We start from the raw sequence: 26,725 nt of genomic DNA, 5'->3' as shown, positions 1-26,725 counted from the left end.
TTGTATTTCTCTCACGTGTCTGGGAATTCACTACTAGGTATTACCACAACTGTGGCTTTCAGTTTGGAGAACTCAAATATCCAGGTATTATTTCCTTTGGCAATTTCTTAGTAATTTATTTAGAAACTTAAATAAATTTGTCACAGATGATAAAGCTATCTAGCATCAAGGCCATGGGGTGCACCATGCTGGACTGTGGATAACAGATGCTATTGGGATCCTCTGCCTGTGTGTCTCGCGACCGTATGAACTTCCCATATTCTTACCATGAGGTCCAGAAAGCTTCCCTTGAGAGTCGCAAAGGTAAAAAACAGGCTTTGAGGATTCTGTGGACAGAAGTGAATGGCTGAACCCCAGACCACAACAGAAACCACCTATTTTCAGCATACTGCATAAACGCATGCTAAATGTGTCCCAGTTAAGTTTCCCAAAGATTATATAAAGAAAAAATAAGAAAAGAAACAAACAAAAAAAAAAAGGTATTTGAGAAATTAAGAAAGCTAAGGACTGAAAACTTACTAACACCACATATATATTCTGCTGCATGGGCAAAGTCATACAGGGTGATCAGATATCCCAGACCGACCAGGACAGGCACAAAATAGAAACCTTTTTCCAGAATTTCCAAGAATTTTACTAGATCATTATTTTGTTGCAAGTTTTACAAGTGGGAAGAAAGAATTTCCCTCTCCCCCTTCCTCAAACCGTAACCCTGGAAAAAGCTGGCAAATAGCCATAAGAGTCTCACATTAATCCTGGAATGTTACTTGCATCCAATTTTTCCTTTCAGAAACTATTTTTTTTCACCCTACCATGCAAACATATCCAAGCAGCAGAACAAGAGGACAAGCCAAACTGTGCTCTTCAGATTCAGTTAGGCAAAGAAGTCATGGTTTCAAGTTCTTGTAGTGTTCAGTCATCCAAAATTAGAGTGGATACAGCAACTATCATTAAAAGAGTTCTGGAAAGTGGTGAGTACCAGAAATAAGTTTGCAGTTGTCTTATTGTTTTATGCTCTTCATTCATTTCCATTCTCCACGGAACTCTTGGGTTCCATGATTCCCACAAGTCACAGAGCTAACATTTAATATTTCAACACTGGAAATTGTTTATGGTTTCTTAACTCCAAGAATTGTGCAACAAACTAAGCAAGCTAGTAACCATAGCAACTGTGGCAGAGAAAAAACAAGTTTCAGCTATGAAACTCCAGTGTATTTTTAATTCTTGCAAATACTACTCTTTCATGGTCTACATGTGAAAGATTCATTAAACACGTACAGAAACTAATGTATATATCTATTATGTACTAAAAGATACTTCTTACTACTGTGCTGTATTGATCTTCTCTCTTTTCCTCTCTCCCTTTATCACAGTGCTACACTTTCTTCTGTTTGCTCATAAACACCTGTATAAAAAAATTAAAAAGACGCTTCAATGGAGAAGAAGAATGCACCATCTAGTTATTTTTATGCAAGTAGATTCTAAGTGTCAGTTATATTTACTGTCCTATTAAGAAACAGCCTTTGTAGCAGACTGCCCTTGAATTGGCTATGAAGCACTCATGTTTTGCTGAATCTAGGAACTTTGTTAGGAAGGCATTAAATATCAAGCCCACAAACACAGCTGATTATATAAACTACAGCATGCCTTACTAAATAATGCAGTTAAAGCAGTTCAAGGCAGCGGGACTGAACCACTGTTTGGAACTGAAATGGTTTTAGGTACCCACATCCCATGCACGGCATGGCTCTACATACCCAAAGAGAGTATTACATTAAGCCCTGTAAAATCTTACACAGACGCTTTGCTTGTAACTACTGTTTCTTAGTGATGGTAAGCAATTACACTGGTATTAATGAATACAAGATAGAAACACTGAAAAGTTTTCCACCTAACTACCTATTTCATCCCAATTTTGGTATTTTATGAAGATTTGAGGGATAAAACTTTCAGGAAGAAAAAGTTCTCAAAACCATATGAAAATTTAAAATTCATCCATTTGGATTATTTGAGGACTTTAACAGACAAAATTATTTGCAACAATTGGCACCTTTCATCAATACTGTGAATGTGTCTAAAAGAAGGCAGCTACACTTCTTGTCCTCTCTTACAAAACAAAGTTTATCTTTCTGAAAAAAGCTTTTAACATCCCAAAAGTTTCAGACGGCAGTGATGTACCTTTTTTTTTTTTTTTTTTTAAATAGGAAGAACCTAAACAAAAACCCCTGTTCCCAAAGACTCAGCAGAATATCATGAAGCTACGCAGATTTTGGGGGCTTCTCACTTTGTTTTGGGAGGCTTTTTGGTTAAATTAATAATCTTTCTAATAGATAAAGATACGTGCACATGAGTTTCCAGTACTTCTGTAACACTGATGAGTAAATTTTAATTTAATCAAATAACACACCAATTTAACAGAACCCAAAAAATGTCCAGATCATGTCTCCAGTCCATGGAATGAAAAAATAAAGAGCCTAGATAAAGCCAGTTTTTCTCTGTTGACTCTGGCATAGAAAAGCATCCTCTTGATTTGGGTAACAAAGGCCATGACCACATGGTCCTGGTGGAGGCATCTGCTCAGAGATGCACTAGGACAGAAACAAAGCTGTGCTGAACTACCAGCATACGTTCACTGCCACAAACAGCAGGATTGCTGCTTTGGACTAGCAGGAGGCGCCACATCTCTGCAGCTCGCAGCACTTCCTTTAGAAATGTCTGCTTTGACAATTCCATTTATCAAATGTATTTTTATACTTAATGCTTATTTGATATTGTATTAATAACAATATTGGTTTAATGCATTCTTAATTAAATCCGTGAAGTACTTTAACCAAAACAACATGGATGTAACATTTTTATCAAGTGAAGAAACAAAACACTACAGTAAAAAAGAAATTTGGACACAAAGCCAACACCTCAATTTATTTTTTTATTCTCTTTGTACTACCAGAGTCTAGTTTGAACAATTCTTCCTCAAAACCATGCAGATTTCACTGGACAGTACAAGTATTTGCTACAATAACATTCAGGTGCATTACTTGGATGACATAAAAATCTTCAAACACTGTACTTCAGAAATAAAGAAGCTGGCATATAGATCTGACGAGATTCCAAAAAAGTATACGTTATTTTTAAAATGGCAAACACTGCTTATTTTTCTTTCCATAACCAAATGATAAACACCATACCAAGGAAAGATCACGCACAGCAACAGATAACTCCATAAATTCAAACATTACATTCATACTTTATCTCTTTACAATATTTTAATGTAGCTCAGGTGGATGCATCTATTTAGACCAGTGACTGTAAAATTAGGTACCTATAATAAATAAAGGATCCACTAAATCAATGATAATGCATTACCTTATAAATAACTGCCAATTCCAATTACACATCAAGACAATGTTCCTTACAAACTTTACCACCACTCTACCCAAAGTTCACAAAGTCAACAGCAATTACTGAACATACAGAGAGTAAAAGTGTACATATAGCCCAACAGGTATATTAACACTCAAATTTCAACATATGTAACATATGTTGCACACATTAATTCATTAATTAACGCAAATGTTGATAAGGGTGTCACAGGTTGTGATAATTTAATCTTCTGGCATCTCTTACATCAAATGGCAAAGATGCACAGTCTTAACTTTACTTGCAAGTATGCAGACTTAACTGGAATGTTTAGAAGGGATAAGTAATATATATCCCAACTGAAAAGTAAAATCACATCATAATTTTAATAATTAAACCATACTTGCTTCTGTAATATCTGCCCCTGACCAAACCTTTGCACAGTGTCTTAACAAAGAACTGGTTTCCCATGCTGGCAAGTACTGCTTTTATATGTGGGGCAGGTCTGAAGTAATGTGCTGCTTGTAAAATTTACTACTTCTCTCCAAGAAAATGACTGAAAATAATCTGGACCTTCTATTATATTATTGAAAGCTTAAACTACAGAGCTTAATGTAACCACACACTGAGAAAGAATTGCAAGCAAGCTACAATTCATAGGCATGCTCTGTTTTAACCTGGCTGCTTTTTACAGGATACTCTCTCTTTCTTCTCCAAAACCAGCCCCTTCTGAGGCCGTAACAGTGTGGAGCTCTGACGAATCCTTTGAAAGCCTGGTATAACTTGAACGCTGGCTCCGCTTGTGAGCGACACTCTTCAGGTTCTCATTCTGAACCGCAGTCGAATTGGAACCTGAGCCAGGGTGCAGGATAATTTGAGGTGAATCTCTGATACCTTGTATTTCTTCAAAATTTTGATTAGCTCGATTGTTCGGAGCACTATTATTATTTAAGGTTACTGTACTAGGGGTTCTATTTAAATTATAGACTTTCTGGCAAGCTGGCCAGTTCTCTTCTGGGCTACTTGCTATCAAGCTGCTTTCAGAAGGGCTCTTCTTATCTTCTGAGCAAATAGACATGCGAACGACAGCTGGATCTTGAAGGCCACTAAGGCTGTGTGGAATTCCTCTCTTTCCACTGTGACTGTCATCTTCAAGCTCAATGAGATTTGCCTTTTCAAGCTGTGAATCATCTGCTCCTTCATTATGGAGGGAATGATTTGGGGAACTTTCGTTGGATCTTACACCAGAGTCAGATGAATCTTTTTTATCCAAAAGGGCATCTGTCAAATACTCCTTTGCTTTGATGAAGGTTCTAATAGGTTCAGATCCATGTTCTGGAGATTTGGGCTGCTTCTCTATTTTGCCATCTGTTTTCTTATCTTTACCTTCCTTAAGAAGTGGAGTATTATCTGATTCCTCAGTTCCTGACTCATCTTCATCACTTGGAAGTTTCTGATACCGGAGAGTAACTCCCTTAAGCTTTAAATCTGCAGCCTGGAAAATACTTGTTCTTTCCGAAGACTTCTTTCCTGGGAGAAGCTTGGAACCAGACTGATCAGATTTTTCATCTTCTTCAGTAATAGGATCCAAAGGAGATGCATCATTAGTAGAAACACCAGAAGTACTGTAATCGACAACATCATTCCTCTTCAGCAAGAAGGCCTTTCTTCCATCATCTTGTTTCTGTTCACCATCTTTTCCTTTTTCCTGTTCTGCGCTGGAATGCAAGGAACCCCCTGATGTACTTTGCCCCATATAGAAAGCACTTGAGCTATGAGGGGAGGACCTACCACTTACTGTAGTAGAATTGGCGCCTCCTTCTAACTGTGACATTTGAGCAATATACTCTCTATATGCATCTCTGTATTCTGCCTGCACCTTGTCAGTAAGCTTTGATATTTCAATACTAGAATCTTGAGAGTTAAGACTGGAAAGACTTGGAGTTCTACGAGTTTGTGACTGGAAAAAAAAAAGAAAAGAGAGAAATAACAGTTAGGTGAATCATTTATTTTTACTTTTACTTATCTTTTTAAATTAAATAACTCAAAGCATCAAGTATGCACTTAAGTGATTTTTTTTGTTGCTGTGAATAGATTATGCAAGTGAAATTGTCAATGCTATAATCAAAATATGCTTATTATAATCATATATATGCAATCACACACACATTCACTAAACTTACAAAGTATTCTCATTGTTGCTCCCCATAACGGAAGTTTTCCACAGAACAAGCATTTTATCCAGTGCATTTGAGACTAACTCTTTTGAGTATATACTTATAACAATTGAATTTGGATGTCAAAATGGGCTTCTCTAATACATTTTTGTACATTTAGAAAATTAGCATTTTATATCAGAAAGACAGCAAGAGCTAATCTAAGTACTGAACATCTCTCAAAAACATTTTAAAAATACTCCCATCCTACATACTTCAATATATCCTGGCAAAATTCCATTGCATATAGCTGATTTCAGAAAAATCAGTCCTTGGACAAACATATTCCTCTTTGCCTCCCCCCTTTAGTGTGCACGCAGAAAACTCCATAGGCATGAGATGTGAGGCCATCTATTAAATGCTAGAACCAACATCTAGCACAAAGTACTAGACTGAGCAAAGTAAAGGTGTGGACTGTGGCTGAACATATGGCTTCGTGTCATGCATGTAACAGGCTGCTCACTACCACCAGGTAAAAGATGTACGGTGCCCAGTGCATCAGAGCTGAGGCACTGACTTGAGCAGTAAGTATTTTAAGAAGCCTGCTCAACTTTGCAGTGCACAAGAGATGGGGTTTTGAAAGACTGTTGAGGTATTATGCCTTATTTGAGGCAACGCCGAAAATGAACCACGTTTCAAAAACCTACCTTCTACTAGAAAAGACTATTAAAAAAACCTAAAAGGGCTTGGGTAGTGTTAACAAGCTAAATGTAAATAGGAAATGTTTACATTACACTGTGAATGAATGTAAGATTTAGAATAGAATTGCTTAATCATATAGATATACCCTCTTGGTCCATCCTTCTCTTTCTCACCCTCTGCTTTTCTCTTTCCCCCCACCTTTTTCCTGCTCTTACATGCATCCTTTGTATCTGTCTTGTTTCTGTTTATCATCTTTCCCTTTTTCTTGTTCGGCACTGGAATGCAATGCAAACCAATGTGTTTCTTTCCTTCTCAGAAGATGCTCATAATCCCCCCAGCAAGCAACACACATCAGATCTACAGGCTACCATTCCATTATTGTCTCTATATTACTAAACAAGTATTACTGACAGGTTTTTGTAAGATCAATAATGTTGTATATACACTAGAATAATGGGGAACAGCTAAACATGATTAACTAAAGGAAAACAGTATTTAAGTAACTTCTATCTGCCATGACTCCTAAGCAAGTCAATGTCCAAAGTAAAATGTGAGAATCTTAAAAATATTAACACTTGATTATTTAGGCATATTCACTACTATTTATCCATACTCACAGCAGCTATGGTTCCTCACCAAAAAGAGAAATATTTGATTTTGTTGTGCATTTCCAGTAGTATTCTTTCTTTTTATAGAGAAGGAGCAATAGTCTTTTTTTAATCAGTATCAACTTAAAAATTCCAACAGGTGAATTCTAATGTTTTCTTAAAGACAAATTCCCTTTCTCATTCTTTTGATTCAACTTCATATAACTATACAGGCAAGAGAAGCACTATTTATTTAAACCTGCATTTTAAAGAGTGTTGGGTTTTTTTAAAGGATTTTCTTACACTTCTTTCTGTGCTTTTGACAGAAAAACAACATAACAAATGTGAGTCATGCCACTTTGGTTTGGAAAAACACACATGGATACTCTGTTGCTGGAAATAGGCAGTAGGGTAAGCAGGATCCTACAAACACACACAAGTGTGCACCACACACACAAAGGTATCTGCGGTAGAAATCTGCAGTAGAAATCTATCTCTGGGATATATATCCCAAACCCCTTTTCAGTGACAATTTTGAATATTAAAAATATCACCTGTAGTTAGTAATTTGGGGCGTCTTCCTATTTTGACGCACCTTCAACATTTTCTAATTTAAACTTCCAGAGACGAAAAAGCTGCTAAATGTTTGGGTTTGCATTTTTTGTTCTGTTTTTTAATTCTAATCGCTATTTAGATAACAACTGATTTGTCTTATTTCTTAAAAAGGACAAAAAAAAAAATCACACAATTCAGGAGGTTTCATTAGATACAGAAGAAAATTGACTATAACCGATGGCAGAAACAGTAGTTAGATAAAGATGTCAGCTCTGGAGACTATGAATAGATTACACATTGTCAGGACAAGGCTCTAATGTGACGTCTGTAGTCGTCTGTTATAAAAAACCTAATAAATGTATCTGTAATCTTTTGAATAGCATAACATCTGGCTAGCACATACCCAAAATATTTCATACACAAAGTCAGAATACTAAATAGACAGAAATCCTGCAGAACACCACCCTAAGCTGGATGAGAAAAGCATGATAGCTTTTTTTTTTCCCCTCTCAAAGAGTGATTACTGGAACAGATGAATAGTTTTCAGATGGCAAAGACTAGAGAGTTTGACTCAGGGAGTGTGGTTAGAATTTGCATCTCTGCAAAATTGGTCTTTGCCAAGACTGAGAGCTGAAAGTACCTGAACTGTCAGAGTAGACTTAATTCTTGATCTGTCTGTATCCAAGAATGGGAAAAAACCCTTTACCATACAGGTAAGCAAGCAGAATACATTACTGTATTAAATACCTGCCAACTTAAGTTACTATGGCGTGGAGGAGCTTCATCAAGACCAATGGTGTTGAGTTCTTCAAAGCTGAAGTTAAGTGTGTAGGGAGCTTGACCAGAAAGACCTGTAAGCTCAGTGTGAGGCAACTCAGAGTTATGCCCAGGACGACGAGTAAGTTCACTATGAGGAATCGCAGTGGCAACATGCTCGGTTGTTCCACGAGGATCTTCCTGAATAGCCTGATTTTCTGAATTTCTCATTTCTAGTATCTTAACACACAAAAAGAGACAGTATAAATGTAATTATATAAATAGAAGTTATCAAAATTGTTGAAGAAGAATTCTATTAAAAATAGGAATGAAGAATTCACAACTGTAGAAGTGTACTTGCATATGCAGTTGTGATCAAGGAAAAGTACAAAGAAAAATCTGTTCACTGATCTAGTGCATTCATTCTCTTTACTGCAAATCAAATTTTAATGTTTAGAAATTTTTTTTTGTATTTACAGATTATTCTTATTACTGCTCAGACCCTTAAAAGAACTCGTATGCCACAAAATACTTAAATTCTTGTAAAACTAGGTGAGTCACAAATTACAAATTTAAAAGCAAAACCACACACTTCTGTTTTATAGCTTAATCAACCTGAATCTAACAATAAATCTCATCTTGTAATTCTCAGTGTTTTCAAGACTGATCTAGCAGTTGAGAGACATACTGTTATTTTCTAAAAGAAAATAGGCAATATACTAAAAATATTTAAGAGAAAACACAGTTCTCTCTGATGCATAACCCTCACTGTAAAACTGTCATTTACTCTCAAACTGTGAGGAATGAAATGGGGAAAATTAAATATCTATATATATGCTTCAATAATAGTATGCAATGCAGCATTCTCGCATTATACAAGTATGTGTCAATCCAATATTGTACATTTTTCTCATCAGCTTGATTTTTAGCTTAAGTTTCTTTAAAAATTATGCTTATGCAATTGTGTGCTGTGCATCTCTAACAGCCTGGCTGTCCACTTCCTCACACTAATATACTTTGAACTCCCTAACTTTTAATAGAAGGACAGAGGCTTCAAAGAGAATTAAGTTCTGACGATTTCATTAAAATAGGCAAATTTAAAAAAAAGAAAAGGGAACCCGTACAGGAAAAACAGCTCTTACAAAAAGAGGAGACAAAACTTCACAGTTCACAATCAATTAAGATGCAAATCCATGCAACTAGCTCTTCATTAAAGTGCTCAAGATAAAAAGACAAAGTAACAAAATAATAAAAGCATGCATGTTTTAAGATGATAACAAGAAAAGAATGGGAAAGAAAAAAAAAATATAAGGCTTATAATGAAAAAGACTAATTTATGATCATCTGAATACTGAAGAGAAAGTCTTACCATGCTCCTGAACAGGTGCCAGTCACCAAAATTCATGTTCATTTCTTTTTTCAGTTCATCAATGTTGCACTGAGCCAAGACACGACCATTTATATTTGCCTAAAACAATAAAACTAAATAATGTAAATTACCGATACAAGACTTATGGCGTGGCAGTAGCAGACTAAAAAGGTAATTAAAATTGGATATATTGATGTAGTAGTGAAATTCCCAACATCAGTCTTAAGTCCAATCCTACATTATAAACATGGTTTTATAAAAGAATATTTATTGATGATTGCTGATGGACAAGAACCACCTATGTGTCATGAAAAAAAATGAAAATACTAATCCCATCAAAAATGTGTGTATGAAGGCAATACGATCATATTCTATACACAGACATAAGGAAACAACATATCAGTGGTAGAAAATTTCACAGACAATAAACCACATTCATCTGCCTAGATTTCTCAGGCTCAGAACATAAATGGACTGCAGACGCCAAAGTATCTGAAGATAATCAGACAATTAAGTCTCAGGCATCATCTGACCCCTGACTTGAGGCATCTAAGATCAAGTACTACCTCCACCAAGTTCCCTCCCTGCCCAAATACAGGCTTACATTCCTCCCATCATCAGAAATACCTGGGGATAAAAGACTAAACTTCTTTCTCATTTTCATGATCATTCAGAGATCAACACAGAAGAGCCTAACACAATCTGTATTCCAGGAAAGTCATTCCTTATGAAAATATTTATGTAGTCCTTAACTTCCAACAGCACCAAATTCAATACAGAACCATTTTCATTACATACCAAGGTATTTCTCTTTATACCATGTATAAACATGAATAGACAGAACGTGAAAGAGGAACCATGTCTGAGGAGAGTAGCCAGAGAATGGAAGACCCAAGTTGAGAGCTCTGCTCAGTCTGAGGGATCTCAGTGGTTTTGTTCCCATATCCCAGCAGATGGTCTTAATTAAACCAGGAAAAAGACCAGGCTGAGCCACTTTCATTCCTCCTTGTTACATGGTATCACTTGTAGTAAGAAATACAAGAATATAAATAAGAGGAATCTCATTTGGTATAACTGATGGGCATGTTCTTTTAGCTCTCTTGAGCCACTAAAGCAACTGGAATTTTTTGCAGCTATACTTCATAAGCTGCAACCTGACATCCTACTTCTTGCTTTAAGCAAAACTGCTGAAGCTTCCTACAATTAACCTGTCAACCCTTGAATCAACATCCTCCCTGTATTTTTAAGATATGATAGGTACTGGGACAAAGCGAGCTCAGCAAAAACATTCGCTAATGACAACATTCATATTTTTCCCTTCTTTCTTTGTAAAAGGAGTACACAGAACAATAAAAAAAAGTTATAAAGAAAAAAATGATTCTGTGCTAACACCTCAGAGAAAAAAACAGTAACAGAAGAACGTACAGTGGCCTTTTTCTGAAGAAAATAGATGTGGAATAAGAGAGAAATTGAAATCTTCACCACTCGTTTACAACAGAAGAGCTGTGCCAATTTCTCAGGGAAAAAAAAAAGGTATGCTGCTACACGGATATAGAACACATTTGTAACCCTATTTACACATGGCCATTTTGAAAACATTTTTCTTGCTCTTTTCTCAACCAGTCTCAGCAGCATTTATACTTCTGAGTCTGTTTTTCCTTTCTGAGAGTGAGCATTTTCTTTGAAAAATATATGCTTGTATTAAAATGTTCTCCAAACTTAGCATGCGTAGAAGTTAGGATGTTGTTCTGACATTTGATGTGTTTCAATAAACATTTTCAAGAAGACAGACAACTAAATATTTCCTTTTCCTTATGTATCTCCATGTTTAGGTACTAAATACATTAATGAAATTCAGCTGATACCTTTCTTATAGTTGCAGAGTACTGAGGCAGCATGCTCTGATCCAGACCATCTATCTGCTTTAGCTTTTCACACACAGCTTCCACATTCATTGTGCTCAGAGACACATGTGATACTCCTGTGGTGGATCCTGTGCCTGCTCCTGCTCCCTGTAAGAAGTGAGAAAATATGCACATCAGACTTGTTCAAATACTCGGTACACCTGGAATTTCACAATGTGCACTAATAGAAATCAAGTTGTGTTCAACTACATTTTAAAATTAAGAGATGAGAATAAGAATGCACAAGCATTTTCAATTACTATCAGAATATCTGGATATTGGGAAACATTTATTATAGATATTTATATGAGAAAAAACACAGTATCTTGAGTCCTGCCTACGTTAGAAAATAACTCTTTTAAATAATGTTATTTAAGAAAAGCAACATAAAAATCAGAAATATTAAGTAAAGGTTAATCAATTTCAAAGGCACCTTTACTCAGAGTTTCCCCCTGATTTTAGTAGTTAGTTTGGGTTTGGGGTTGTTTTTTGTTTTAAATAATGCAGACACAACTTAAATTTTCCTGTTTTAAAAACTCCTGGTTTAGTATCAAAGATGACCTAAAACATAACTCCTCAATTACTTGGATTCATTGGGTAATTTTAGCAACATCTGTCCATTTTCCAGAGGTTCCTTCAGCTCCATCTATGCAAGGTCACCCAAGGGCCTGTGTACCACTGCACAGAAACACAGAGCAGCACTGCCACTGCCCTCCGAGATACTATGAGGATGCTTCACATATCTCAAACTTTGGCAAGATTTAGGTAGAAATTATTCACAACTCAGATCTGTAACACAGAAGTTGTTCAGTTAATGTTGCCAGCTTCTGAGAATTTCAAAGAAAGCATGGAAAAAACCAAATGCATCTACAGGTAGTCAGTATACTAAGACAGTTATGTTCTCAAGAAAACCCACATTCTCCCTGGATGGGGACCTGCGTATTAAGTAGGAGCAAAGTGTGACGCTCTGAACAGTTATGCTAGCAATTCCAAATTCCTAAAATCAAAATCAGAACCAGTTCTATCAGCTGTGAAACACTTGTATGCCCTCCTCCTGGGCGGGAGGTCGCACCCTCCCCTTTTTCTGAAGGTGAAGTTTTGGTGTCAGCACTGCAGACCATGCACCAAACGAAGTTCATTTTGGGAGGCTGCAGAGCAGGTTCTAAAGCTTCAGAGCTCATCACCACATGCGTGAACTCTGGGATGTAAAAGTGCATTTTGACTATCCAGAGTTCAGTTAATCAAGTTTGACTATATTCCTCAAACCAGCAATGAAGACTGTTTTGATAGTTGCAGTATTTTTTCCATTTTTATTTAATTACTCCAATGTTGTTTAATCGTTCAATTAATATAAATTAATAGATCCAAATATACTGTTTATGAAAACTAAGGATTATCACACAGAATGGCATTAACCATATCTGAATTATCTACACCGGGATATTTAAGAAGAATTTCTTCAACAACTAATTCCAAGGCAGCAATCCAAAACCCCATTATCTACTACCATTTAACCCCAGAGTTATTTCTTATTTATTGTTGTCAGGGATATCCTCATCTGGGGAGGTAGGCATGCTGCCCACCTAAGCTACTCTGAGTTTCAAATTTTAGATGCTATTACTTGTAATTCCCCCAAAGGTCTCTGCCAGATGTACTTGAAGTGGACTTAAAACTGGCAAACTATCAACTTCACTTAAGAACACAGCAGCAGGATGCAGGGCATCTAAGCCTAGCAGTTCGCACTCTTGCCTGAAAACAGAGCTAGGGCACTAATCTTTGTTCCTTTGACCATTTATATTTGACGTAATGTCAACTGGACACTAAACAAAAGATATACTCCATTTTCTGGGTAGGTAGTCTACCTAAATGACCACATAAAAATTAAGCATTGTAATTCCACTACAGTCTAGGCACCAAATTTAGGGGCTTGGTATTCCTTCTGAGGACAAGACAGTTACTTTTCAGATTCTGCAATGTCTCCCTAATTAGGTGCCTATAAAACCTAATTAGTTATCATATTAGGCATCTAAAGAAGGAAATTTAGGTCTTCATCTAGTGTGATTTTTAGCACAGCTGAAATCTTTATCATGTTGAGGATATAAGCCAACCATCAAACCGATGAAGATGAAAAGAAGAAGCTTCATCTCTAAACTATTTATCATATACTTCTTTTATGTACATCTCTATTTTCCTCTTTAAAAAATCACTTTGAGTTTCTCTTCAGAATACCAGTTTTGTCTATTATTTCCCCATAAACACGCTATTTACTATTGGTATGAGTTGGATAATACATCAATAAACAAAAGGTATGAAGTTAATTAAAATCTTAATTATTTTTTGAAAGAAAGCTTATCAATTAAAAGAAACCATTACAGCCAAAATTACATTGTGGCACTACGAAAATAAATGATCCCTAAGCAATGTGTGTAAGCAATTGCCTTTGTTCTCTGAATCTATTAAATACATTACCCATCATATATCTACAAATAAATGAAGAAAAGTTTTAAATACTTCTAATTTAACAGTTCTTCAGATCAAAATATTTTTTTTAACAATCAAGAACAAGTCATTCTTTCTGCATGCATTAAGAGTTAGTTTAGAAACTCTTCTTTCTGTGTATGAAAAAATATGGAAAAGCGCTAAAATATTTAGACTATTTTTGTTAAAGTGATGAAATAGATGCACATTAATCCAAATCATTCTTTATAAAAAGCACTCTCCAAAGAATAAGTAATGTAATAGCTTTAGGGATATTGTCATCATGTAAGTGAATTAAAACTGCACTTAAACTGACACATTTTTCAGCCTTAGTGGTTTTGTTAGAGATGCTTAGAGAACATTAGTCTGCAAGGTATTTGCCATGCAAAAGCTAAAAGCAGCTTGTCAAAACAAACCTCAAGGCTAGTAACGAGCATTAGTTTACAGACAGCCCAGCATGAAGCGCCAGTATGATAGCTTCTGAAATGACTCTGAAATAAGTGAATGATAATTCACCGAAAGTGGCTGTACCTGTCTGTTTTTGTTTAACCCAGACTTACACGGCTTTGAGAAAAAGGACAAAACAGAATGAAAAGAAACAACAGCTTAAAGCAACATTGGAAAGGTTGAACACACAGATGACATGCTTTGAAGTAAACAGAGGAAATCAGTGTTAGGACAGAAACGGGATATTTTCATAATGTGATGAAATTTTTAAGATAGACCTTCAGAACAGACATTTAGTATATGCTATACAAATATTATTTTCCTATGAGCAGACTACTCCGTTTTGCACTTGTTAAAAAAGCGACACTTGCTGAATTTCGTTTGCATAAAAGTTTTATATCCTATTTCTGATGGAAAATCCTGCTTTTAACCAAACGTTCTCCTGCCATTTCAAGATTACATCATGCCATCAATGCATCTCACATAACTTTGAAACCTTGTATCTAAGCACATCCCCCACCCCCCAAAAAAGCAAACCACTATCCTCAGAACTAAAAAGGTACTTCTTTTAAGTACAAATATTCAAAGCACAGAAATGCTACATAAAAGCACCTGGAAATCCATATAAGAAAATTCCCATGCCACACACTTTCATTCATGCTCAAAGTTTTGAAAAGCACTTCCAGTTTCTTAATGAGTACTGCACGTTTATCTACACTACATGCTCTGGGCCATGTTAGTTCTCATTCAAAGCACACACTCTACATCTTAAGGTATTATATATTCAATGCGGTTTGAAAAATGTATTTCAACAAAGTAATTATATTGCAACAAGCTGCATCCTAACAAGGCACACTTAACAATGCAAACAGAAGCACAAAATTAAGCTTGGTAACGCTACAGTCCAACGATAAACTCTTTGGAAGAGCACTCTAGAAGTTTTTGCAGTTCTTGTCAGAAATAACCATTTGTAAAGTCAGCAGAAATGCACGTTTGCCTCCCTCACAGATGTGCAGAGGCTGACATCTTCAGTCAAGTCTATTTTCATTAGTGATTTAAGCCGATATCCTAAAATTTGCAGTATACCTTCATGTTGATACAACTACACAGATGGTATTGGTAAACTTACTGGTTTGACATTTATGTTCTGATCCATTCACTAAAGAACAGTAAACTACAGTTTGAGATAGACAAGTTTTAGCATCAGCATCAGAATTCAAATATAGAAGGTGGCAGAAGTCAAATTATTGATACAGGATGACTGCTCTCAAAATATTTCTGAATTCCACTACACTAACCTGGACTTACACTGATTTTACAAGACTAATGATTAGGATTTGAAATTTCAGAATTCGGTCAGCCCCAATGAACTGACATCAAAGGCAGGGCCTTAACTAGATCACATAACATCCTCAATAGAGCTCTGCCAACTCATGCAATGATGATCTCTGAAAAAAAAAAAAAAAAGATATTCCTGAAGGAACCAGGTTTTGCCCTGTAAGACATTAAAACATTCTAAATAATGATTATTCTCTGTTTTACACAGAAGTAAAACTGCAACATTTCTGGCTCCTTGCCAGATGTGCATGAAAGACAATTTTGATTCTACACATTCTTCTTGGTTTTAGTCATCAAACCAGTCACACATCTTGGTGATCATTAATTACTTTGTACAGATTTTTAGTTTATTTCATTACTTTGCATGCACCAACCCATTTAGTAAGTAAAAGCTGTATCATTTATATAGTGGCAATGATCCATCAATTAAGAACTACTTAAATAGCTGGATGAAATTATTGCACTCATCACCTCTGGATAATTGCAGTACCTAAAACAAGTATAATATGTCTCTTTTCAGAGGAATTTCAATAAAGTCTACAGAAGAAATGTTTTTAGAATAGATGAAATCCTGATGAGGCATCCTGTCAGGCACACAGAATACTATACTCCAACTAACAACATTCCCGTAAAGTACCCAAGAGATTTTCACAAATTCCAAATTTTAGATTTACACTGTAGGTTAAATATTGCTAAGTCTTAGAAAAGTGTATGATCTGATGAGCCGTACTGTACAAGCTCACAGTAGTATAAATTAAACTAAAAAATAGATCTAATAAAATCCTCCATTATTGTTATGTCAAACAAAGTTCCTTTCATAACATTTTAACTCCTGTAATTTCTTACCTACAGCCAATAGACTACGTAACTTACACGAGTTTTTCAAATTGCTGCTTGAAACTGCAGCCTATGTGTGCCTGAGATACACGCTCGGAGCAGCAAGCAGAAGAGCAGCGAGGTCCAGGTCTGCTGCTGGAGCTCACTCACTACTCTGCCCTGAGACTACATCTCACTTTTCCAGTTCTGTGTCCCTTCTCACACTCATGGATACACACATACTTCAGCCATCACTCTACTATTTTCTCAAAAGTCTACTTTTTCTCCTTGTGCTGACAAGATGCAAAGAATCAGGAAGAGAACGGGATACTGAGATAAGGAATCAAACACAGGGAAGACATCAGCATTTCCAAAAATATACTACCAGAAAAACTTACCCCAACGTCATCCCTTCACACAAGGTAGCTAATGACCTGGAAGAGAGAACTTTAGGGTATGTTTTCTATTGTGTCGCCCATACATGGGTGCTCAGTGAAAGTTATATGCAGTTAAATACAGTTCTGGAATTTGTATGGGTTTATTTTCATTGCACAACAATGGAAAGACATTTTTGCAATGATGTACTAGAAGAAAAAAAAAACCAAGATCAAACTATAATCATTGCCAACAACTACCGGCAGCAAGTGTTAAGAGAATGATGACAATCATATTAACCTCTTTGCTTTGGTAATAAATCATGATTTTCCATCAATTCCCACAGTTAGAGTTAAAACTAAAGACATAAAGACAACACCCATAAAGACAACATCTTTGTGTGAAAACTTAGGATAAAACAAGTAGTCATGGAAATGGTAGATGTTGGCATTCTGATTCAAGAATAAGCTTAATAACCAGCAATTTTATACTGTGTTAACTGCAATAGCTTTATGCCACCAACTAAAGAAGTAGGGATCAGATGAGAGAGCTAACTGCAGCAGGAAAACCACAGTTACTTCATCCTAAAATCTAAGCACTGAATGACTAGCTGTCATTCTTCACTCTGTTTAGCTACCACAACGCTCCTTTTACTGAAAACTCACCATAGCTACTGAGAAAGGTAAAGGGAAAACTACACGGAAAAATATAATACATCTTATAAGTGAAATATTAGCTCTTAAATTCATTCACGAACTACATTAGTTTTCAACTACTCTATTTGCCCACCAAAGCCACTGATGCAGTGTTAGTGAACTGCAGTTATGATTAATGCAGACTCATTACTGCTGAAAAAGCAATGAGATGCTAAAATTTCCACACCACATGACTACTCATTTACCATTGAGGGGTCTGTGGGTGAAGGAAGCCCCTCATCAGCATCCTCCTTGATAACATCCTAACAACAACAAAATATTATGGTTTGGGTAAAATGATCAAGGGCTCAACAAAAAAGACGAAATAAACAGCGTATGAGAATGATCTCGTAATAATACTTAATTCAACAGAAACACATTTGTTTTCCTTAAGTGATTAAAGATTTTACCACCCTTTAACAGCTTCACTCATTGTATCAATATCCTAGAAATGAACTGATAGACAAGTGAGGCTTTTACTTTTTTAGCTTTCCTTAGTTCTTAATTCCATTTGAACAGCCATCGCTCAGTAAAATAAATACTCTTAAATAGGCATTTTATTATTCTATAGGAAGCTAGAGAAGTCTGCTCATTTTTCCTTTTCAATGGGTAAAAAATGTTGAATTATATGTACTTACACAGTCAAGCTACAACTGCTGCATACTTAGATAAAATGTATTTTGTTTTACTTATATATTTAAAACATTCCTTTTAACTTTTTACTTTGGCCTTCTAATTGCTAGGATTCTCTACAACATTAAAGGATGTAATTTTATCTTATAAAATTTGAATGTAAATTTACAAGTTGCACTCTTTTTCTTACAATACTACACTGTATCAATTTCTTTACTGTACTACAGCTGGCATTTTCATTATTTTCCTGCCAGTATTACAGGTCATACTCCTCTAATCTCGATACCCAGATGTTAGAATTGGTTTTCCCAATTTGGAAAGATAAAACAAAATACATTTTACATTACATGTTAATAATACCTTTGCTTAAACTATTCGTAATATAGAGCTTGTACTTGTCTAATAGTGAACCGTCATTAATAACCTTCATTTTCATTACTCGCTATATTTATTGTCTAGGTTAGTATTTGAATTATCCTTCAAAATACTTACTAGGCCATTGTTCTGATCTCTGGACAAACTCGTTTTTAGTGGTGGACGTGAGATGAGATGAGAACTGCCAGGGTAATACCTTGGCATGTAAAGATATGGGGCAAAGAATGGCTATGGAAAAAAAAAATGTAACAAAAAAGGGACAAACAATTACACAAATCAAAATGTAATAATAAAATAAAACTTATTTCAACAAAACACATCCTCTAATTGAGTTTAATAAAGTGAAAAATAGCAATTACTAATAGCTTGCTTTACTTTTTGCATTGAACAGAATTCAATCAAAAGCTCTGGAGTGAGTTCTTGAAAATCCCTCAGTGCCAATGGGTGCTCTGGAGGAACAGAGTTGGAGTGGGTTTGGTAGCTGCACTCTAACGTCTGTTCTGAGTATGGGAAAAGGATCATTTAAGGATAAATCTGATAATTTCACTCTCTCAGACCTGCTAAACTCAAAATTAGGTGCTCAATCAAATGGAGAGTTTCATAATACTGAAGACAACTGTACCAAAAGAAAAAAGTGTGATACATAATAGCACCACTAGAACTTTCCATATTTGTGGTACCCAATCTGAAGGCTTCCACAAATGCTACATTTGATAAATCCATAAATACATTTTTATAGCAGACAATATTTGAACTTTGTTTTCTTGGAAATACGTCAATGTATGTTGTTCAATACAAATACCATTTAGAAGAACAATGTTAATTATCATAAAACAAATATCAGAAACATTTTTTTTAAATAGAAGTACTTTTTTTTCCCCTCTACAAATACCAGTTAACTCTAATCACAATTTTTATAACCAGGTTCCTTTTTATCCCTTTTTACTAACAAATTTCAAGAAAATAAACACTATCCAAGTTTCCAAAAGTCTTATCAGCACATCAGTATAAAGGGTCCAAATGAGAACTCAGGCTTTTAATAAAGTTGCTTCTAGAAGAAATAGAGATCTCAAAATTACAAATACACTTCCAACAGAGGACTCCAATCTTTCAAGTTTTAAAATCAACTGTATATAATGTTCCCTGTAATTCACACGCTACCCACTGGCATGCAACAAAACCTCTGTGTGTGTGTGTATGCGTGAGCATGCCTTTAAGAGTTCTGAACCTTACAACTGGCAATGCAGTTAAGACGTACAAACTCATTTTCCAATATTGTGAAATTTTGTTTTGACCTATCTGTGAATTTGAGTCAGGTTTTGAAATAAAGTTTTTCATCTGCTTATCAATTCTCTATTAAGGCAGTGTAATGGAAAGCAATAGAGCCTTTAGACCTTGGGAAAGCAGAATTATAGTGCTCATTGATTTCAATTCATTACCCAGTTCTTAAAAAAAATACACCGAAATCTCAAAATAATGGCTGTATTACAGATTTCTGATGTTTCTATACATAGCATTTAAAAATTGTATTACTCAGTTATTTAACAAAACAGAACATACTATTTGGTTTGTGTTACTGCACATGACAAGATTCTGAGTAGTCTACTGCACCAAATTCAGCAGAGAGTGAATAATTTTATGACTCAATGGCCAATATGAGGGAGGATTAAAATTTGTTGAAGTATTCCACTTTGGATTTGTCTATAAGGACTAAAAACCCTCTGCATTCAGAAGCAGCTGTAAATGAATGGAGAAATTGAAGTTTAATTCCTCTGTACATCGATTACTTACACGGCATATGCTGCAACTTTGAGCAATTTCTAGGAAATACAAGTGGTTCCCTATACTTAGCTACCACAGGTAGCCTTTGCACACTCTTTCACGCAATTATCACAAAAAGTTCACATGCTCTTCCAGCATATAAAGTGGCATGATATACATTGGAACCATTCATCTAAATGTGAAAGTCTGTTTTGTTTAAATAGGCAGGAGAACTGCTACCTAGACTTTATCTTACATTTATTGGTTAGTATAGGATGATTCAGAAAATTCACTGATTTAAAATTATTTCACTGTCATAAGGCACAGATTCTACGCTATTTTCTGGAAATGAAACTCTCTTCAAAAAAGTTCATGTTATTTCTAGAATAATTAAATGTCTCAGTTTTCTACTAACAGCTTAAACCACGTGGCAAACCCCCAAGCATGAAATGCTTAATGATCATACCGCATTCAAGTGCCTAGCTCTCACTGCAAAGACTATCCTCTGAAACACAGTGAGCACCTGTTTGTTGGTTGCGAGTCATCAAACTACAAAGCAATGAAAAAAATTTGTCCAATAAGGCAATTATCCCTCAGTTCTTTCATACTTTCTAATTATGCCTTGAGCCCACTTCAGCTACTCCACCGCTTCCCAACCGTGGGATTAATTGTCCATTATAGGCTTGAACTCTGCAGACTCAATCTTCGTTTGAAGTACGATAATACAGATACCATGAAAACATGAGATCAATATGAACACATGATGGGCATAAACCAGCATTGAGCTGCTGTCCCAAGTTTGCAGATAGCTTATAAAGCCTAAGTATGGTGTTTAATATTCTTCCAAGATATCAAAGAATTTGCTCCTTTTTTGCAAAAAAAAAGTCTTCACATACTATAATTTCCAGTTCCCACCCAGGAAATCCCAATTAGCCTTGCCTACTGCTCTGATCTTCCCCACAAGAAACATGATCTCCACAATGATCCATGTATAGCAGCAACTTTGAGAAGCTGAACTTCAACTTGTAGTCTGGCCATTAGACAGTGGTAAAATGTACACGTCCGGCACAGTCCTATACTGAGAGCCAAAGCGCCAAGTTGAAGAGCTGCTAAATGGGACTATAATCTTTCTTTTACAGCTATACAGAGGGAGAATGGAATTTAAATCAAAAATTAATAGATGATGTTATGGACCTTGAACTTCCAGTAACAGAAGCATTTAAAGAACAAAGCAGAAACATACATAATTTTAAAAAATTGTTATTACCTAAAAATAAACAAACAGAGGTTTTTCCCCAACAGCTCAGAAGCTTTTTTTCTTAAGCACAAATGCATGTTTAAAGACAACAGGACAGGAACCATTTACTGGTCAGAATAAGGCATCTGTCCCCAGAACTTCAGGCATTTTTGCATAAAATTCAGGCATTTTCACAGAAGTATTTGAACCCATTGTGTTGTGTCATAGAGGTCTCCAAGATCTCTCTCGGTTGCTTTTCTTTTTTTAAACACCATTCTTACAAAAACCTCAAAAGCAAAATATGATAGAAAATGCTGAAGGAAAGGGCCTTTCAGTCTAAATTTCCTACTATTATAAGGTTCTCATCACTTATCTCAGTATGTGGTGTTCATGACAGTACCTTTAGGAGCCCAAAGTAATGAATATAGCTCTTTGTCAATATTTGAAAGTGTGAAATGCTAAAACCAAATACACCTTAGAAGGGCAGTATAAAATTCCAGAGAGAAAGGCCAAACCACTATTTTAACCTTCAGCAGCCAAAAAAGTAAGCATGCCTGTAAGCCTATGTATGCACTTAACACAAATGAACAAATAAACTGATTGTAAGAACAGCTTATGACTCACCAATAATTGCTTTTGTAATGCTTATTAGATCAAAAAAACCATACAAGTTTCAACTGTGTATCACCCCATACTTTAAACCTTGTCATGTACAGTAACACAGACACAAAACCAGAGCTTCCAATTAAACACCTACTTTAACAAAGCTGAGCTAGTATCAGCACGAAGGTTCACGTGACAAGCACTTCAGTGTTGGACTACTTCAAAGTATATGACATTTTAAATTATTTTCAACAAAACAGTATATTGTCACTGTATTGAGGGTATATAAAAATGATTTTTAGAACAGATAACGCTTATTAGCTTAAACATTTACCTACAGTCAAATCTACTTAAAGTTGAGGCCTGCATATAGAAGCAAGCTATGACTTGTATCAGCTTTCTACTTTTTTTTTCCTGATAGTACTGCAGAAGAAAAAAGTAAAAAATAAGATTTAAAAATAATGAATACATCCCACAAAACCAGAAACTTTGGACTCGATCTGACTATACAGTAAAGTACTTCATTCAATTTTCATGTGAGCCATACTCAGGACTATGTTTTCTGGGGCCCACAAATAGCTCAAAAATGTGTGTTTTATGCAATTTATATTAATTCCTTTAAACCAGTGCAACACCAGTTTAGGGAAAAGATCCCAGAACAACTTTTAAAAAAGACAAAAGGGAAGACAGACATACATTCTTGTGATGTAGCTCCCCACTTGAGTTTCTGTATGCTTTAACCAAAGTCACCAAGAAAAAGCTGGGATCCCTTCCAATGTCTGTCAGCAAGTATGTGAATGATTAAGCACAGTTTACCCCACAAAAATAAAAACCCCTGCAATATTCTGCAACTGAGCAAATTCTGATGCAATTTACCACATTTCTCCCCCAAACTATAGTGCCTGAATATTACTGTGAATTTACCAACTTTTGGACTTTTCTCCATTCGTAAATAAAACTTGCATGGGTCTTTTAATATTTTATAGATGACATCTGCAATATTATCAGATTAAATCAGAAGAATGTTAATTGGTTCTCGATTATTTACCCGATTGTAAAATGGATGCTGAGGTCCCGTCATACCACTATAGTAACTGCTATGAGGTTGTGGTGATAAAACTCCACTATTGAAAGGTCCATTGAAAGAGGTTGTAGAAGAGCAAGCTGATGAAGGCTGACTGAACAGAGATGTTGCTCTAGCAGGTGCCTCATGCAAAGGCAACGTGGGATAAGGAAGTCCTCCAATATTCATTTGATCTCTTGCAGCACGAACATCTGAAAAAGGTAAAAAAGAATGAGATTTTGCTTGAAATATTTGAAAAAGTTTTTATTAGTTTTCCAATTCATTACTGTACATCTTTGTGTATTTAACTCCAATCAGAAATCATCAAGTTGAATGTCAAACATCACTTTCAGCTGCATTCAGTTGATTTCTCTTAAGGATCACACATACACAGGAGTCTTTAGGAGAGGCTCCTGGTTTTCAGCTGGGATAGGGTTAATTTTCAGAAGAAGCTGGAAGAGGGCACAGCCAGGACAGGTGACCCAAACTAGCCAAAAGGGTATTCCATACCATATGATCTTGTGCTTGTATGTAAAGGGTGAAGCTGGCTGGGGAGGAGTTGCTGCTTGGGGACAGGCTGGGCATCGGGGTTTTGGGTGGTGAGCAAATTACATTGTGTATCACCTGCTTTGTATATTCTTTTATTAGTATTGTTGTTGTTATTTTCCTCTTCCTTTACTGTCCTAGTAAACTGTCTTTATCCGAACCCATGAATTTTGCCTTTTTCTTCTGATTCTCCCCCCTATCCCACCAGTGCAGAGGAGCGAGCGAGCGGCCGCGTGGTGCTCAACTGCCAGCTGGGACTGAACCATGACACTCCTTTTTGGTGCCCAACGTGAGGCTCGAAGGGTTGAGATAACGACAGATCTGACCAGAGTGTATGCATTATATTAGTTAAGTAGTCGCTGGTCACAATGGTGTTTCGTTTGTTCACATGGCTGTGGTATGTAAACCCGTACTTGCCGTACCTATTCCCTGCAGCGCTGTTTACCACCTCTGGGAGAGGAGTCTGGATTATCATTTTGCTGTACTGTGTAATATTGACTTATGATGTGATAACATCACTGGCCATGATGTTAAACTGGTATTTGTATGTGGCATTGCTGTCATGTCCATACCTCGGACAATATCTCTCGGAATTTATTAATAATTGCACCTAATCTATGGGGAAGGCAGTGGGTATACTTTCTCCTGCTCCCCCACCTCCCCCCTTCCCTTCAGGCTGGTTACAGCAGCCTTTGAGAATTTTGAATATCCTTGGGATGTTGAAGCCAGCATGCTCCTATTGCTATGTCTCCTGAATGTGTTCCAAGTCTTGATTAGGGTTACAAAAAATTGTTTTAAGAATTCGACCCAGAGATCTGCCCCAAGGCTGGCTAGTCATGGGTGGGATGGCATGTGGGAGAGTATGGGCAGGTATCTAGAGAACTTGTCACCTCCAATGGTTTGGAACTTCACTCCCAAACAACTACAGGACCCTGATAAAGTGACAGAATATTTGAGAGGAAAATGTTGTGGCTATTCCAAAGAGGCACAACTCACCGCACTGTGCTGGGCCCTGGCCAGTATCTACCAAATACTGCTCAACAGCAGGCAGTGCCCGCAGGGGGAAGAGATGGAGAACAGTCCCACAGGCACTGTGGCTACCCCAACCCCAGCAACAGGCACTGACACTACTCAAGCCCTGGTGACAGGCACAGCAGCTGAACCAAAAAAAACAACCCGTTCCGGTATCAGTCTCCTCTATACACAAGAAATACACAAAAAAATCATTTTGCTTAGTAAAGAATGACGATGAACCTGGACCATCATGAGAACAGGAGGAAGAGGCAGAACCAGAAGTAATCACCTGATCCCTGCGAGATATGCAAAAAGATTTTAGCCACCACCCAGGCGAGCACATTGTTACGTGGCTGCTCCAATGCTGTGATAGCGGGGCCAGTAGCCTGGAATTAGAGGGTAAGCAGGCTGAGCAGCTGGGATCCCCGTCCAGGGAAGGGGGCATAGACAAGGCAACTGGGAAAAAGACACAAGCTGTCAGCCTCTGGAGGCGACTTCTGTCAGGCCTGAGGGAAAGGTATTCCTTCAGTGAAGATGTACATCATCCAAGCAAGTTGACCACCAGGGAGAGAGGTATCCAGTACCTGAGGAATTAACCGTGCAGGAGATGGTTTATTATGACCCAGACAATGAGCAGTTACCCACAGATCCTGATGAAGTCCCACACACATGACCCACATGGCAGAAGTCTGTACAGAGTCCACCATTGTCGTATGCCAACTCATTGGCAGCAACAGACTGGAAAGGTGAAAAGGCACCAATGGTGGATGAAGTGGCTGGCCAACTCTGGGCAATACGAAGAAAGTCTCTCCTCCTCCCTTGTCCCAGCTGTGGAGAAACTGTCCCGGAAGGTCCAGCAATTCGAAGAAAATATGTCCTATTCCCCACCTGTATGGACCAGTATCTCAGCTATCAGGACTAAGCATTCCTCTGCTCAAGAGAGAGGATATGGAGGGTACACACCATGAGGCACCCTGTGGTTTTAGCTGTGCAGCCATGGAGAGGACATGAGGAACTGGGAGGGAAAAAATCTACCTCGACCCCACAGGCAAAGTACGTGAGCTGCAAGGAAGAACAATTACAAATGGGGATTCTTCCAAGAAGATTGCTTCCAGTTTCCAGTGGGCAGTTCCCCAGAGTGAGTGAAAGGCTTGATCGTACTTATGATCCTCTTGCAGGGACTTCTAAGTCGTTATGCAATGACCAGGAATAGAGGGTCCCTGCCTCCAGCCAGGTGGAGGAAAGGGACAACAGGGTTTATTGGACTGTGTGGATCTGATGGCCTGGCACGTCAGACCCACAAGAGTATAAGGCTGTAGTGGACAGCGGTACACAGTGTACCCTAATGCCATCAGCTATGAAGAGGCAGAACCCATCTGTATTTCTGGAGTGACAGGGGGATCCCAAGAGTTAACTGTACTGGAGATTGAAGTGAGTCTAACTGGGAATGAGTGGCAAAAACACCCCATTGTGACTGGGCCAGAGGCTCCGTGCATCCTTGGCACAGACTACCTCCAGAGAGGATATTTCAAGGACCCAAAAGGGCACCAGTGGTTATTTGGCATAGCTGCCTTACAGTCAGAGGAAATTGAACCGTTGCCTATTTTGCTCAGTCTCTCGGAGGACCATTCTGTTGTGGGGTTGCTCAGGGCTGAAGAAGAACAGGTGCCAACTGCTACCACAACGGTGCACCAGCAGCAACACTGCACCGACCAGACTCCTTGATTCCCATCCATAAGATGATTTGTCAACTGGAGAGTCAGGGAGTGATCAGCAGAACTCGCTCACCCTTTAAAAGTCCCATATGGCCAGTGTGAAAATCTAATGGAGAGTGGACACTGGCAATAGGCTATTGTGGCCTGAATGAAGTAATGCCGCCAATCGTAGAATCACAGAATCTTAAGGTTGGAAAAGACCTCTAAGATCATCAAGTCCAACCATTAACCCAACACCAC

The 26,725-nt window shown here is 37.1% G+C and overlaps 1 protein-coding gene across 3 annotated transcripts in view; it reads right to left on the bottom strand.

Annotated features, from left to right (window-relative positions):
* Positions 1-2,916: 2,916 nt before the first annotated feature.
* KIDINS220 (kinase D interacting substrate 220) overlaps positions 2,917-26,725 on the bottom strand; it is an 84,838-nt gene continuing 61,029 nt past the window's right edge. The window contains exons 24-30 of one of the 3 annotated variants that reach the window (XM_075750666.1): positions 23,196-23,422; positions 18,664-18,774; positions 17,745-17,801; positions 11,351-11,497; positions 9,486-9,584; positions 8,108-8,356; positions 2,917-5,320 (exon numbers count right to left, since the gene is read on the bottom strand). In XM_075750666.1, the coding sequence (XP_075606781.1) occupies positions 4,049-5,320; positions 8,108-8,356; positions 9,486-9,584; positions 11,351-11,497; positions 17,745-17,801; positions 18,664-18,774; positions 23,196-23,422 (2,162 nt within the window). In that variant the 3' untranslated portion in view covers positions 2,917-4,048. The remainder of the gene's footprint in view (positions 5,321-8,107; positions 8,357-9,485; positions 9,585-11,350; positions 11,498-17,744; positions 17,802-18,663; positions 18,775-23,195; positions 23,423-26,725) is intronic. The other 2 variants (XM_075750667.1, XM_075750668.1) reach the window with 2 other exon arrangements.

The sequence above is a fragment of the Balearica regulorum genome, chromosome 3, assembly GCF_011004875.1.
Source record: "Balearica regulorum gibbericeps isolate bBalReg1 chromosome 3, bBalReg1.pri, whole genome shotgun sequence".
Lineage (NCBI taxonomy): Eukaryota > Metazoa > Chordata > Aves > Gruiformes > Gruidae > Balearica > Balearica regulorum.
Note: the sequence above shows the minus strand (reverse complement) of the source record. Positions and strands in the feature narration are given on the sequence as shown.